Source organism: Esox lucius, chromosome 14 (genome assembly GCF_011004845.1).
Source record: "Esox lucius isolate fEsoLuc1 chromosome 14, fEsoLuc1.pri, whole genome shotgun sequence".
Classification (NCBI taxonomy): Eukaryota; Metazoa; Chordata; class Actinopteri; order Esociformes; family Esocidae; genus Esox; species Esox lucius.
Window position 1 is genome coordinate 16,387,769 of NC_047582.1, and position 16,377 is coordinate 16,404,145.

General features: G+C 42.5%; 1 protein-coding gene across 4 annotated transcripts in view; it reads right to left on the reverse strand.

The window, feature by feature from the left end:
- Positions 1-336: 336 nt before the first annotated feature.
- Positions 337-16,377, reverse strand: part of nup214 (nucleoporin 214) — a 50,332-nt gene continuing 34,291 nt past the window's right edge. For 2 of the 4 annotated variants that reach the window (XM_010877985.5, XM_020053419.3), the window contains exons 32-36: positions 13,680-13,847; positions 11,164-11,332; positions 7,934-8,085; positions 6,901-6,934; positions 4,627-4,771 (exon numbers count right to left, since the gene is read on the reverse strand). In XM_010877985.5, coding sequence (XP_010876287.4) covers positions 4,729-4,771; positions 6,901-6,934; positions 7,934-8,085; positions 11,164-11,332; positions 13,680-13,847 — 566 coding nt within the window. In that variant the 3' untranslated portion in view covers positions 4,627-4,728. Of the gene's footprint in view, positions 491-586; positions 627-4,626; positions 4,772-6,900; positions 6,935-7,933; positions 8,086-11,163; positions 11,333-13,679; positions 13,848-16,377 lie in introns of those variants that run through there. The other 2 variants (XM_020053421.3, XM_010877986.5) reach the window with 2 other exon arrangements.

The following is a 16,377-nucleotide window of genomic DNA, read 5'->3' on the forward strand; positions in this document are numbered from 1 at the left end:
TAACAACAACCATAGCCCCCGGCCCTGTTATACAACTGCAGTCAAGAAGCAATAGGTTTTTATTGGAGCTCTGTAGTCATCCTGAAATCTCCATCCACAACATATATGCATATATGTACGTGCTAGGTCCACAGCATCCGCTAATCTTAAGCATGAGGAATATTCCCACAATGTACTGTCAGGATGGACATCTACAAAATAAACATTTGACAGTTTGTGGACACACTTCAACTATTGGTATCCAAGAAAGGTCATTCAAATGTTACATATTCCTGATATTAGCAAGGGACAATAAACTGTGATACGGAGAAGGTACAGCAAAGGATGACTGCAACAAACATCATATTGGGGTTTTATTAGTCCCTTCCCTGTGAATAAACATAAAAGTATTAAGCCTACATAATAAACATATCGTGGGCAAAAACAAGTGATTTCCCTCCTCAAAAATGTCAAAGTGTAGATTCTTTATTGTAGTCCAGGCCATCTTGGTCTGTAAAAGCACAGAAACATCAGGGTTAGACACGGCATGGCTGCCCAGGCATCCATTATCAACTGGAGTAGGTTTGTTCTCAACTTGCAAACACACCATTTGCGTCCTCCTCGATTAGGCGACGTCACTGGATCATCTGAAAGAAACCACTTTTTAGGGTATATCATTTTCCAAACCACTTCCTACTTGATATTCTTAAGGGGGCTGAAATGAATCCACTGAACTCAAAGCAAACCACCTAAAGCCAGGCCATATATGTATAACAGTTAATTCGGAGGGGAGGACAATGAGAAGTTGTTTTCATAGTAAAGACAGTTTTTCCACCTGTGCATTCATACAACTACAACCAGGCTCCACAAACAGAGTGACAGCCAAGCCTCTTAAGTTAAACCTAAGAAAATGAGCACAGCCTCCTAGTAACAGATATGAGCATGGACATAAATAATGATTTATTTCATTCACGAAGTCCGACAGAGGAAAAATCAATACATCCACAGAAACCCACACAGCACACAGACTGATTTATGGATGCCGTTTTCTCAGTATTGTGGCGCTCGTCAGATTACTGGCTGGCTGACGTCGTTAGTTTTGAACCGCAGGGCTGATTTCAGTGACACGTCCTCACACAGACGACAATCACATTTGAAACGCTTGGATGCAATTACTGTAAAAGCCCTAGAGGAAAGGGATTTCCTGAACTCAACCTTACTATCCTAAACAGGACAGGCCATGTAGAGTAGGAGCAGGGCCAACTGTCTATTCCCCGCACCCTAAAAAGCATATGCACACCATTTCAACACCTTTGACCATGTGAAGGGAACATCGACCAGTAACATCATATACATGCATATATGGTATGGTGCTGCTCGGAGAGTACTAGGGAGCCAGGAGACTGGAGGTCAACCAGGTCAGGCAGCCTCTGCAAGGTCAAACCCATTCACTTTTATTTTGGAAATCACAATAAGAAAAAAGTAATAATAATAATAATAACACTTCAGACAACCAGTAAATGTATGAAACTAGATAGTCTCATTTTTCATGAATCTGTATATTTTCTTTTGATCAATTGTGACTTTTCTGAACCTTCATGCTGCCCTCGAGCCTAAACGATCGCCCACCCTGCAGTCGACACTATTGTAACCACACGCCTCCCATAATCAAAGTACATTTCTAATGCCTCAGAAGGTTAGGCTTTAATAAATCACAGCAGTTCGAAGTGAGAATTTGCAAACCTCTCACTGAATGTCAATTTCAAGCCTCTAATGTGCTTTTTTGCCGGGACGTAGTTACATAATAAAATAAGCTGCTAGCCAGAGCTACACTACAGCAATTACTGGTTACACACTCATTACCACCTCCCAGCCTGTCCAGTATGTGGTGGGGTGACAGGGATATTTTTACTGCGGTTATCAAACACCACCTCTACTGGAACACTTGAATAGACACTGCAAGCATCTGAGAGCACGGCAACGCTATTAAGGCATTTAGAAGAATCTTCTTCACAATACAATTCACTACCTGATTCCTCCTGATGACCTGAACACGAGTTCACTCGAGACACCAGGAGGGCTCAGCCAAAGAGTACCACCAATTTCACTTTAAAATGGTAGATGGCCCAGTACTTCAAAGTGTTTCATCCAAGTTGAGTTCTCTATCCATCTAAAATGACAGGCAACCACGCCTCTGAGGCTACAAGAGTCACAGGGACTTCAAAGACGATCAAGTTGAAAAAAATCCTGGGATTAATCCTGGGAAATTGACCCGTTGGTCATCGGAACATGCAGAAATATTGACGTGGCCCATAAAGGTCATGTAAGCTTATGATCTTCACCTGCACAGAGAGAAGAACTGGCCACACATCAGTCGGCCTGCTCTCTAGGTTTCTCCCGGGGTTTACTCTATGCTAGGGAGTTTTTCCAAAGGAACTGTGCAACAACTCCTGCCGGTTGATTCTCTTTGGGGTTTTAGGCTGGGCATCTTAATTAGCACTGTGATAAAACGCTGATGCAAAAAGGGCTTTATAAAATAAATATGATCGGTTCAATGGGTTGTAAAGAAATTAAGTGCTTTTTTGGAGCCAATAACCTGACCACAACCTAAAAGTAGCACAGCACTGATGAAAAGAGGACAGGTGCCATAGCTTTAAATACTACATAGGACTTTGGGTACATTAACTTTCGTTGACCCCCCCCCCCCCCCCCCCCCCCCAAGAAAACAGCTCAGCGTCTACTATTCAGTGGGCTTAGTACATTAGTGACAGACAGCTTCCAGACACGCCGCCAAGAAAACAGCTGGAATGAAGACAAGGGAGTAAATCAGAGGTCTCAAACCGGTTCCACAGAGGGCCGTGTGTCTGCAGGTTTTTGGGTTTTCCTTTAAATTGGTTCCCAGTTCAGACCTAAACAACCAGGTGGGGGTAGAAACGAACCAATTAGTGACCTAATTAGTCAATTAAGTACAAGGTGAGAGCGAAAACCTGCAGACACTCGGCCCTCCGTGGAACCGGTTTGACACCTCTGAGCTAGAAGTATTTTTTAATAAACTTAACTGCTTTTGATTCTATTCAGCTTAAATTTGAGACGCAAGCATCAATTTTCTTAGTACTTTTTCAGTTTTCGGGTTCACTCTCTAACACTCTTCATTCAGATTTCCATTATTTAAAACACCTGAAATCGACTATACAGCAACTACTAAATTTGCTATGTCAAACATTCAGCTTTATTAGAAACAGAGTTCCATGTCTAATTAAGCTGCCCTGACCAGTGTATGACCAACAAGCCTGGCTGTCTCCAGAGGAGAATTACAGTGTTACTGAGGGAAACTAGAAGGACTCCAGCCCAACATTCAGTCAAGTACTTGCGATAAGGAAACAGGGCAACATTCTCCATGGCAGGGACCATGGATGAAGACATCCACATGACTGGAATCCACCACAACACCAGCCTATCCATACTCCTGAAATGTCTTAGGCCTACATTCAAATACCTATTCATTAATAAGGGCCAGTGAAAGTGCAACAAGCGGCTACACCACGCCAATGGTACGACGCTATTTAGCATCACTGTCCACACATAGGCCAGAGCTCCCTCTTATTTCTCCATGCAGAAACAAATGACTACATTCACCAGACTGCCGTTTGCCAATGCCACCGACTAGTCTGAAGCACCACCTTCCTCGCCACTAAAGATTCCAATAGTAAATCCAAGGTTTGCAAATTAAATACATAAACATTCATTATTGGGCACCCTAAACAGTAGGTTAATCATATACGAAATCCTTGTTTTGACAAGCAGAAAGACAGAAAAATACAAGAGGAAATTAGCTGAAGGCATAAAAACACAGGTGATCAATTAGTGTTCATCATTAGGTGTGGCCCAAAAAAAGACTACATTACATACATATATTTAGAACAGCTGAGTTTATTTCCCACTTTGCAGTTGTAAAATATATGTTTTATAGGAATAGGGGGCTCTAGAAGTATGCATTATAAAAAGAAAAATACATTCTTGTCATATAACAGTTCTTTTTGCACAGTCAAAAGCAAATACTTCAATCAACAACCTGCCCAAGTCTTGCCTAGTCAGAAACAACGTATGGTATTGGAGAATAATTAACTTTTTTGTTTTATCCCATTTGCTGAAAAAATACACACATTTTTTTTTTAAACTGAGAACTTGACTACTAAAGCTTGGAACATCAAATATCCAATGTTAAAAGAAAGCTTAGATATTTTCCTGATTCAAAGTGCCAACAACAAGGTGGTTGGTAACTATTGTTGGTAACTGAAATATTTTAAAGCAAAGCAGGACAGCTGAATAAAACGGTAAAGCTGATAAACAGTATGTGACAGACAATGTATTATCAATATAATTAAGATCCTACTCATTCCAAGAAGGTTTGCGTCAATAGTATTTTTCTAAATTCGGTTTTAGAGTTTTGGCCCAGTGGATGACGAACATCAGTGATAAAAGGTTCCTCTTACTGAATTCATGCTAACACACATTCAAACTGGTTGTAGGCCACGCGGCCATGAGCATATTGTAACAGTTGGATCAGTCAACATACTTAACATCTAGCCTTGACCTGACATCCCAACCACACCCCTTCCACCCGCCATCCACCAACCCTGTCTCCACCCGTCTCCCATTAAGTGACGTCTACTCAAAGAGCTTGATTGCAGAGAGCAGTGTTGCTGGTCAGACACCAGGGATGCACTCGCCCATGGGGGTCTACAAAAACTAGCTTCTCCAACCCGGACTGGCTCCAAACGTTTGTGAAGATCTGGAAAAAAAATGAAGACAAACCAAAAAGGAAAAAAAAGAAAAAAAAGAGGTTGCTGAAAAATGGAGAATGGTGGGGCAGCTAGCTACCGTGTGTAATTGTTTGGACTGTTCCCTTCAGCCCCCGACTTTCCCTGCCTGATCAACATGACGACAACTAGCGCTGTGTGACAGGACAGAACTGGGAGGGAGGTACACACAGAAACATATATCAGAGTCCTGAAGGGAACACAATACACACACACACACACACACACACACACACAGAAAGAGGCTGTTGCATAGGTGGGCGGAAGCAGGAAGAAAGGGAGTGGGGAAAAGACAGATGGACGAGAAGGAGAAGAGGGATTAAGGCATGAGATCTGTCCAGATGAAGTCAGAGCAACATTGTAATGAAGCTACACCAAGATTGTTATCAGCATTATGGGATGAAGAAGAGAACTAAGTCGAGAAAAACATATAATAGCTGTAGTTACGAGCTTTAAGTTGTCTATATGAAAACAAGGTTTTCAGAGTGAACACTTCAACCACATGGTGAAGTTTTGGTTCTAAAGACATGATGGTCTGTAGAGGTTTTAAATGTATTTAGTTATTCACTCACCCTGCTCCAAAGTTAATATGTCCTACAGCTAGTGGTTTCGTCTCTTTCTGTCTATCGGCTAAGCTTTAATGAGGTGGCTAATTTACATAGCTGATTTGAACCTTGGTAATTAAGTCACCTGCCATTATTTAATAGTCATGCCCAGATGTGTTGGGGTGTCCTTCAAGGAGTCCCAACCATTTCAGCTGCCAGTTTTGAAAGTATTTAACTGACTTGGCTACTGCAGTTTTAAATAAAGTCATTTTAAAAAAGTATTCTCAATCTTTGTTATAATCCTTTTAAGAGATTAAGGCTGACTCTTTCAAACTTATGCACCAATAAAAGTACAATGGCATGTTGGCTTGTGTCAAAGTGTATTTATTTAGTCCTACATCTAGATTCTAGTTCATTCAAGACCAGCTCCTTCTCTGCATTCACAGCACTTTGTTTCCATTAAAAACAACATATTTGATCATCGAAGGAAAGAAAAGTGGGCAAGGAAAGAGGGAGCAACGAAGTGTGTGAGGAGGGTGGAGGAGCAGATGACGAAGTCAGGACAGAAATGCAGAATGAGTGACAGTTAAATCGTTTCCATTGCTTTGCCTTCAGCGAATATGAATGTGAGCATCAGCCATTAATTAAGAAAACACAGCCAGATAATTAACTCTCCCGATGGTACATGTTCTCATGTATAAAGACCAATCCAAACAAATCAGACTTTTTGTAAAGGATATTATAACCACATTTAATCTAATCCACGTGACCGCAGGTTAGGTTCTGATACTGCAATGTAAAATACGCCAAAAGAAGTACTATAGAATATTGTGGAACTTGTACTAGTCAATAGGAAAGCAAATATGTTTTGTAATAAAAATAAAACCAACATTTGGGAGATTATACCAGTCTATAAACAGGTAGGGTCCTTAAAATGTAACATCCAATGAAAAAAAAGAATCAAGCAGACCCATTTTGCTATATAACACTCCCCAGACCTCCAAGAGGGACATGACAACAAGGTGACTTTCGAGGTATGGCTACTGGGGCTTTAGCGTAGCAGGGGCGTTAGGAGGGGAGAGGAAGACTGGAAGAAAAGACCGAACAGGGAGGAGGGTGAAGTGGATTGCAGAGAACAAGAATGATGGGCTTATCTAACAGCATGTCAATGCCTCTCCGAGCCGGGCCATGTCGCCACAGTCTCCTGAGCACTTCAGATGGCATTCCACTAGCTGGGCGGGGGTAGTGGGAAGATAGGGAGGCAGTGGGATCAGGGGGTCAAGGGTTGAAGGTAGCGGCAGTGGGACACGTTGACAGATAGAAGGTGGTGGTAGAGAGAGGACAGAAGCCAGGGTGGAGGAATTAGTTGGGGTCTGAAGGTGGGGGTTTGGATTTATGAGCTTGTAGAAGAGCTTGATGTGAATTTATGCTATCCCTCTGATTGCCAGAAGGACGTTGTGGTCAGACCTCCAAACAGGAGTCAAACACTCACATGAATACCCTCAAGCACCAAGACGCATGGACACAAACACTAAAACAGAAAAGCAAATACTTACTGATTAGACCCAAAGCTACCAGCAGAACCAAAGCCTGTAAAAGAACCAACAACAGTAAAATGAATGATAACATTACTGTAAAACTAGTAATTTAGCAGATGCTCTTACCAAGATTAACTACACTATTATTGATTAGGAAGAATTCTGTAAAACTAAGACAATGACAGGAAGAGACAAACCAGGAGGATTACTAGAATTTGCCTCAGTCACAGACCCAGTCAATCAGAAAGCTAAATAATATGACTGCAGCTCTAGTTCCTCTAGATCAGAGGTAGAAAACTAAAACTGACATTATGCAAAGACCCCACTCAAGGCCCCAGAGCAGGAGTGGAGGGAAAGGAAAAACAGGCTCCAAGTCGTACAGTGTGTTGAAAGGGTTAAGTGATGGTATTCTAGACGGAATAAGCGGCGCTCTCTGTGCATCTTACATATTCAGAGCTACAAAGATGAAGGGAGAGGGAGACAGTGTCAGAGTGTGAGGGAGAAACGAGCTGTCATCCCACCCTTCTCTTCCCATTTGAGAAAACTGGGCCATGTACAAACGTTATTCTGGTAGTTGGACAAAGTAGCTAGTCTGGTGGTGCGAGCCTGTAGCAGGAATGTGGGTTAATAGGGAGCCACTGGTGGGATTCCACCATCCCCACAGCTAGCCTAGGGTTAGCCTGAATCTAGAGACCCAGTTGTACACATTAGACACTAGGCTAATAGACTGCTATTTAACTGGTCACTAACGGGCTGCGGTAACCACTGGCACGGCTTCAGGGGAATAGGGTAAAGGATTCACTAGCAGGGCTTCAATCAGGGAATTGAGCTCTGGCTTAGTTGTCCCTCATTAGCGTGGCTGGGGGAGTGTGGAGGAAACTGCACAGGGAGATATGAAGTTGGGTTTTGGAGTGGTTTCATACGGTTTGTAGGGATAAACAATGAGAAGACAGAGGGAGAACATGTCAGACAGGGCTTGGGGTGGATCGCAATAGTTTAGAGTCTTCTGCACTGATCTGAAATAACGGAGTGGTTGAGATGCCAGCAGTACCTCCTCCTCCCTGCTGTCCAAACCCAGAGAAGCCGCTGTGTTGAGGAGCTCCGAACCCAGGCCCCGGCTGCTGGGCCAGGCTACCAAACGATGGGGCATTCTGGGAGGCCAAAGCACCAAAGGATGGTGTGTTTGGCTGAGTAGAGGCGAAGCTGTAAAGAGGGAAAAACAAAATACTCAATTCTAACAACATATTAATAAACAAATAAAAAATGACAGAATGATATGAGGAAAGGATTCTGGTGAGGTAACATATCCTCTTTTCAATCAATTTCTACTCCAGTCCGGACCACCCTAACAATATTGGAGGTGTTTGAAGATGGTCAGGTTCAGCAGAACTAGGGCACCACGTTTCCCTCATACAGTAACCCAGGCAGAAGCTCCTAAAACATACCGAGGAACAGCATGCCCTGGAAACAAACCAGAGCCAAAAGCACATTGCAATAACACTACATTTGAAATACAATAGAATATGTGACTATTGCTCCCACAGCAGTCACCCTATGAATCTGGGATGTGTGTGTGTGGAAGCCGGGACAACATCAGGAAGCTGAGAGTGGGAGTGTTCTGGGGCGTAGCAGAAAAGTGTGAGGGGAAGCTCGGTCTGCCATGCAGACAGCAGGCACCCCAGGTGAGACAGACAAGCGCAGCGCCAGTGACACCGTCCAACCTCCAGGATTAGTTTAGCAGAGTAATCAAACATCAGCAGAAAGACCAGGACGAAGGCTGAAGGACAGAGACTGTGGCATCTGTGTGACTGTGACGGTTGTCAGAGAACAGACGGAACAAAAGACGAGGTAGGACTGTTACAAATAGACAAGAGGGAATAAAGCGCCCTAACAACAGAGTGAGAGCGGGGACACATACAGAGAGTAATGAGAGAGAGAGAGGGTGCAGAAAATAGTCTGAACCATCCAGCCAGCTCAGCTGCTCTGCTCTTCTGGGTCTAATCTGGGAGGCAGCAGACCCAGACAGAAATTTAGAATGACCTCACACCCCAATAAAGAAGCCAATCTCTCGTTGGCTGACACGCCCTCAGCTCAATCCGGGACCAGACTTATCGGGCTGCATAGTCGGAGCACTAAATTGAAGACCAACTTGGGGAACAGGGAGGGTGACATTCACTGGCTATAGGGAGAGCTGAGGTGCCTGATCTCTCAACACATCAACAAGGGGCTTTGGACAACAACTGAACTACCACTGGCATTTACAAAAGTAAGTGTGATATTCCTCCCTGAAAACAACACATCAGGGTGATGGGAGGGGAAATCGCTCTGACATGGAAAAACAAGACCGAACACAATTCTGACAAGTGACAAAGGGAAAAAAAAAGACCCAACACCCAAGCATGTTGCCAATTATCAGCTCCATAAGATTAAACCCTGACTGAAACCTGAATAAAGAAAAGTAAGAGGATGGCAGAAAAACTTCAGAACAAGACTACCCTCCTGACAGCCTGAAAACAGGCCAGAGGCACTAGGGTTAGGGCACATTTTGGAGGGAACGGTGAAGGATAGAGGGGGAGGAGGGTTCATTGGTTATTCCTTTTAGAACAGTGGCTTCAGCCCTTCTGTGATAACTGTACCACCAATAAGGGCCTTTAAGGACCCCCTGGGTGTGGCTAGACCACATTCTCAGGGGAAAGGAACCACCCTCTGAGAATCGTACAGTGAAGAGAAATGCATTGTAACCTACTTATTAACAACCATACAGAGAAGGAGAACATACTTTGAAATGAAAATTGAGGGCCAGAGGTAAATTCCTTCGAAATCTCTTACGTCCCACCAGGGGCCAGCGAAAACTGTCAATGTCGCATTAAAATGAAAACGTCAATAAGACTTGCTGAGATGTCAACGAAGACGTCAATAAGACTTAACTGATTCTGTAGTCAATGAAGACATCAAGTCAATAAGTTCCTTTATTAGTCAACTATTTTTTGGTTTATGTATGAAGTAGCCTTTGATACTTTTAAGGTATGAAGTATGTTAATCGTTAGACCCGTTAAGATCCGTACATTCCACCAGGAGCTGGATGAGCTTCTTACAGAAGATATACAGAAAGGGGGAACCAGCCCATCCTAATCTGCAGGCACATGAGCCCACACTGGGATAATCTGGGTGGAATAATCTAGCACTGCATGGCTCCATGGTTTGGTGCAAGGAAGAGGTACCCAGCAGATTGCGGGGTGGGGGTAGGACAGAAGAATAATCCAGTTTTCTATCATAATCTTACAATGAGGGTAGAGGTTGACTCCTAAGGGGGTCTGAGCGGTTACATCAAATGAGTCACATCATCTGATGTATTCAGATGTTTAAAAAGAACAGATTGTGCAGAGAGCAGAGATTGTACTCAACTACTTGTAAAATCAAATCAAGCTCACTGACAGCTGATGAAGCACACAAGCATGTATGGCAGTTCAGCTGAATGGGGTTTAGTGTGATATTCCCAGGCTAAAAGATGAGGTTGAGCTTGGCAGGGTATTGCTTAGTTGTCAGGGACCGTTGATGAACTCCAGGTGTGAACATGAAAATAGTGACTGGGAGGGGTCAGTGTGCTGGAACGCGTGGTAGTGCTGCCTGATTAACCCCTCAGGCGGCTAAAGCCTTCACCCATATTGATGTTTTTTAGGGGCTTTTCAGACGGCGAGCAGAGAATTACAGAGTTCCCCGCAGAGAAAGACAAATTGGCTAGCTAGATGGTCTTGCTGTAGGAATTTATCACGCAGGCAGACTAAACGCTCTACTCTTATTTTCTGACAATGACAGCACGGTTCCAAAAATATAACATTTCTATAGCCATAAGCCTGGCTGCGGTGCACATATGCAGAGCTATATGCAGAGCTATATGCAGAGCTATATGCAGAGCTATATGCAGAGCTATATGCAGAGCTATATGCAGAGCTATATGCAGAGCTATATGCAGAGCTATATGCAGAGCTATATGCAGAGCTATATGCAGAGCTATATGCAGAGCTATATGCAGAGCTATATGCAGAGCTATATGCAGAGCTATATGCAGAGCTATATGCAGAGCTATATGCAGAGCTATATGCAGAGCTATATGCAGAGCTATATGCAGAGCTATATGCAGAGCTACCCAACAGCCTAGGCATAGTTCTGTCATCACAGGCCACCAAGCCCGCCTCCGGTCCTTATTAAATATGCATGAAAGAAATCAAGACAATATTGCTGCAGAAAAACATTGTCAGACATTCTGCAGGCCTCTCTTACCCAAATCCACCCACGTTGGCAGCTGCCGTGCCCTCTCCAAACACTTTGCTGCCTGAGCCCATGGGACTGCTGAAAGAAGGGGCGGAGCCAAATGCCGCTGTACCCCCAAATGCCGGGGAACCCCCAAAGGCAGGAGGACTACCGAACACAGGGGCGCTCCCAAAACCACCTAGAAGGATACAGAGAGAGGCAGAATTTTAAATACCTGTGCTCAAATGTGTAAGGAGACATGTCTTTTCATGACAGGTGCAAACAGAGGCAAAATGTATCTTCTTCCTCCATATTGAGTATATCACGCCTGCTGGTGCCCACAAACAAACTGGCCCAACAATAATTGTACTTTTCGGTCCGTTCACTAATATTCTGTTCAGGGACAACGGCTCTTACATAATGTAATAGGCCCAATGCTCATTAAAAAGCTGCAGAAACAATTCTGATTAGACTTAAGTGTTTGATTAAACGATCAAACGTTCAAGTTACTTTTATCTTTCTGTGGGCTCAACAGAGGCCAGAAAAAACAGATACTGTGATATGAAAACAGACATGTCTGACCACTGAACAAATATCATGGCTCAAGTCAATAATTCCTGTGGTTTGACAAGGTAGCCTATGCCAGTATTCTGCTACACAGAACACAAAGGGGCCATGATAGGAATTGATTTCCCATCCTTTTCACCAGGATGTGAAGAGGGAGGGGGGTTGCGAGAGGCAGTTAAAGAGAGGGGAACACTGAAATTACAGCCTGGCTTTTAGATAAGCATGGAACTCTGAATAATTCATTGGACTAGGGTAACAATAGGGTTACACTGGTCGTTGCCTGGCCAGTAACAGGCATTTACAGACCCAAGAGTGGTACCGGAAACCCCAGTGTCCCGGAGTATTCTGAAAACATGCGCTGGGGACAGCTGACTTGGGGTAGTGTTGTTGCCACTATGGACCAGGCAGGTAGGACGTGATGCACGCGCGGTCATCCACCAGCGCCCGCCTCTCTCTGACCCCCCACACGTCACCCCCAGAGGCAGGATGCTAGAGATGAAGCAGCACTGTCTCTTTTCTCTATACTGCATACCTTAAAATGATATTTTGGATCCATTCAAAAAACCAATTATTAGATGAGCACTGGTTTCGCTGGACTGCAAGAGTAACTTAAACCTTCTTAAACCTGTAACTCTGGCTTATCTCTAGTGCCTAAACCCTTTCAAAATTAGACTGCTGGATCATTTAGATCTTAACAAGGAAGATAAAAATACAGCTGAAACAGGAGAATGTTAACCGGTTGCTCAAGAGGGAAAGGGGAAGCAGGTTAATGAGGCATTGGTCAAACTACTAAAGACCAAAAAACTGTATTTTACAGCAATGTGTGAACATTGTGCTATTAGATGACTACATTTATTTTTAATACTGGTTTTCTGACAGTGTACAAAACACAGAAAATAGGAAAGAGTAAAGATTCAAATGTTACATGCACTTGAATGCAATGGTGTTACCTAACATATTCCAGTGAATTTAATGTTTAGGCAAATTATTCAAAGGACCACATATTTTTTTTTACTAAAATGCATAATTGAATGGAAAATTGTGGTGACCAGTTTAGAACAGTAAGAGCTGAATTAATAAGAAACAAAAGAAAGTATTTCTGAAAAGAGTGAAACCGATGCCACGTTTGCATGTGATTTGCTAACTCACAATCAGTTGCTTTCAGTTCCTTTTAAACTTAGAACAGGAAATAGAACTTGTCTGATTTATTTTCTTGTAGATTAAGGATGTTAAAGCATCCTCGCACAGTAAGGCTAGGTTATATCAATTTGAAATATATAACAAGTTTAAGAATTGCAGTGAAAACCAAGAGATGAATTAATGTAACAAACAATTCAGATTAAATACAATTATTAATACAAATCTTAACTGAAAGACATTGATGGGTAATGGTATGGTGTATAAAACAGGTCCATTTTGATCACCTTAACCAAGGCTTTGACAATTAGGACCATTTTGTCAACCCCTCAATCCATTGCTGCCTCTGCCACAATGTTTTTAGTACACAAATGGGATACGCACATTGGCATAGATGCACACACATCAAGGACGCAGAAGACTGGCCATAGCATGCGCTCCCATCAAACATTTATAAAGAAAAATTATTTGTTATCTTCCAAAATACTAGTAGGTGAGTCATAAATTTGGAGCTGCATTTCTAAAAATGTATCATGTAAACAAATGTTTTACAATCCGGTTTAATCTGAGGCGAATTCAGGCGAAGGTGTCTTGGAACAACATTATATGAACAGTAACCCAGGAAAACCTTGATTGTGGAATCTTCAGCACATATTTTAGTTAAACATACAAAGTCAGACAGGGACTGAGTAAGATCGCCACCCTACGTAGAAGGTAGAACACAGTACAATTCACCTTGCACTGGGCATGCTAAGAATACAATTCTACGCACAAAAATGAGGCACAGAGACATCAAAATGTGAAGGGGAGTAGACTTTCTATAGGCACTGTGTGTTACACACCTGTTTGTTTGGCGGGGGTGGAGAAGGAGCCAAATCCCTGGGCAGCAACACTGCCTCCTCCTGTGCTGAATGTCCCGCTGGGCTTCTGCTCCCCTCCTCCGAATGCCGATGCTGGGGAGCCAAAGCCAAAGGTCTTCGCCCCACTGCTTCCAAACAGGGTAGTTCCTCCTGTAGGGCAGACATCAGATAAAGAGCGTATTTGTAGTAAAGTCAATATTGCAAGGTGCCACTGCCGCATCATCAAGTAGCTGAAAATGTCAGGACAGCTTTACTAGGAAACCGTGATAAAGAAAAGTTCTCCAATTGGTCATCGAAAGACAGATGTAGCAAGCCTGAACAATTGCCTATTAGCTGCTGAGCAAAGACGACGTTTACAGAGATTATCCATTTCAAAATTACAATCACAAAAGAAAAATCAGGAGTCTAACTCCCCTTCTATGCACCATAGATCATCTTTAGAACGATGCGGTGAAATACAGTTTCAGGGGTGTCATTACAGAGAGACGGTACTGCTGGACTTATAATTCCCTGTCTTTATCTTCTGAGCTTTTCTCTATGTAAGGTCAAATCCACATTTTCTGGTGTGTATTTCAAGTCTTTCTACATAACTATGAGTGACTAAAGGTATTTCAGACAAAATTATGCCGCACAGCAGTATTTCTGAAATTCAGAATTGGGAAAGTTGACCAAAGACATTGATTGAGCCTTGTGTCTGACGAAAAACAAACAGACTTATAGCAATGATTCTGCCCTTTTTGTTTCACACATTGCTCGATCACATTAGTGGTGGGCAGATGTGTACTCCAATAGTGCCATTGGTCTCAACAATGTTCCCATCGGCCGTGTCATCGCAGAACAGCCAGATTGATTAATTTTCTCTTGCTTTGTAAAGCCTACAGCCTGAAAGTATCTTCCCACCTCCAAGTTATTATTTTCAAACTAGGGGTGGTACTGGTTTTTACAGATTTTCAGGAGCTTGCTAAACTTCTTGAGAACAAAGTGTCTGATGTTTCATAATCACAAGAGCTGGATATTTCTATTAATTCAGGATATTGAAGTCTGCTTACAACCAGGAAACGTTGATGGCCAGTCAATACCAGTGAAACGCAGAAACGCTTATATTTGCATTTGTGTGAACACAACTCGCGGTTTGATTGATAGCCTATTGCCTGGGTGTGGCATGTGAAATTACTTAAATCAATAACCGTCACAGCAGTAACACGATTGGTTCTAAACCAAAGAACATGTCCTTTATCACCACAGATAAAGTAATTTAAGAGGGCAGAGAAAAAGAAATCTGAGCAAAACGTAAACAGGTTATACATGGTTCATTTGGATTTGTTTGAGGCCATGACGGTTGACTCATTTGTATACAAAACATCTGAAACAGGAAGTTGTGTGAATCTGTCAATCATTACATTCCTACAATTCAAGAATTTAACTAAAGGCTTATGGTGTACACCATGTAAACACAAATGTGGGTAGGAATATATTCCAAGAAAATGTTCTACAAAGCCAGACGAGTGACAGTGCTTGACATTTCACATAAGAGTCAAATTTTTGAGCATGCAATGGATATACATTACTAAAAGCATAGTCTCTTTGAAATGGGTTATACATATTCAGATGGCAATAAGCAGAATTCTGCACCATTTCAATTTTAACCACAGAGGGTATTGAAGCACAGCATGGGGGTGGGTCAAATGCACACAAACTTGGATATTCAACTGATCACGCCAACAAGTACTGTATCACTGAGAAACGAAATGTTTTGAAATGTTTTCATTAACATTGATAACAAAATGAATCACATTGTTAAAACTCCAGCTCTTTTTTTTTTATTATTCAGGGCAATTCTAAAGCACCAGACAAGCTCACTGCACAACGTTGATCATCTTAAAACTACTATTTGGAACAATACACATTTTAAAATGTTGATCACTTGATTTGTCAAGAGAACATTTGCCTGAATCTAAACACACATTCACACAACATTGATGATTACATTCTGGATATGGGTTGGTGTGCATTAGAGGAATAAAAACCCACATAGCAGCCTATGTACTAGATAAAGCCTGTGTCTGTTGAGCAGTGCATATGACTGTGAGCTATAGAGGATGGTGCAGACTGGTGCTGTGTCAAAGATAGGACAGAACAGATACATACGCGGTTGATGCCTCCAGCATTAACAGGCTAAATCACTCCTCTGCTTATAAGATTAAAGCTCACGGATGACAGCTGAGGAAAATCGATTTACGTAAGGCTATTTAGAAACAAAAAAATATTATATCCGGTAACGGTTAACAAAAAAAACCTGTGTTGATAACGGTTTCATGCAAACAAATATTTGTGCTCTCATCTGAAGAACTCTGGAGTAATTATAAGGGCTTATTTGCATTACAAGATAGAATAAAATGCTAGATCGACATCTTAGTTTGAATAATTTCCATAGCATTTCAATTTATACCAATCAACAGGGACATACTAGGTGGGATTTGGTAAGTCAAATGAGGGGGAAATCAAGCGATGTGTGTGCAAGGGCATAGACACTGTATACACTACTGACACAAATGTCTTCACACTTGCAACAAAATGGGGGGGGGGGGGGGGGGGGGGGGGGGGGGTCAGGTATGGGGTCAAAAATGTGGCACATGCTTGGAAGGTGGCGTCTCAGGCTATCAATATCTGCTATTTACAC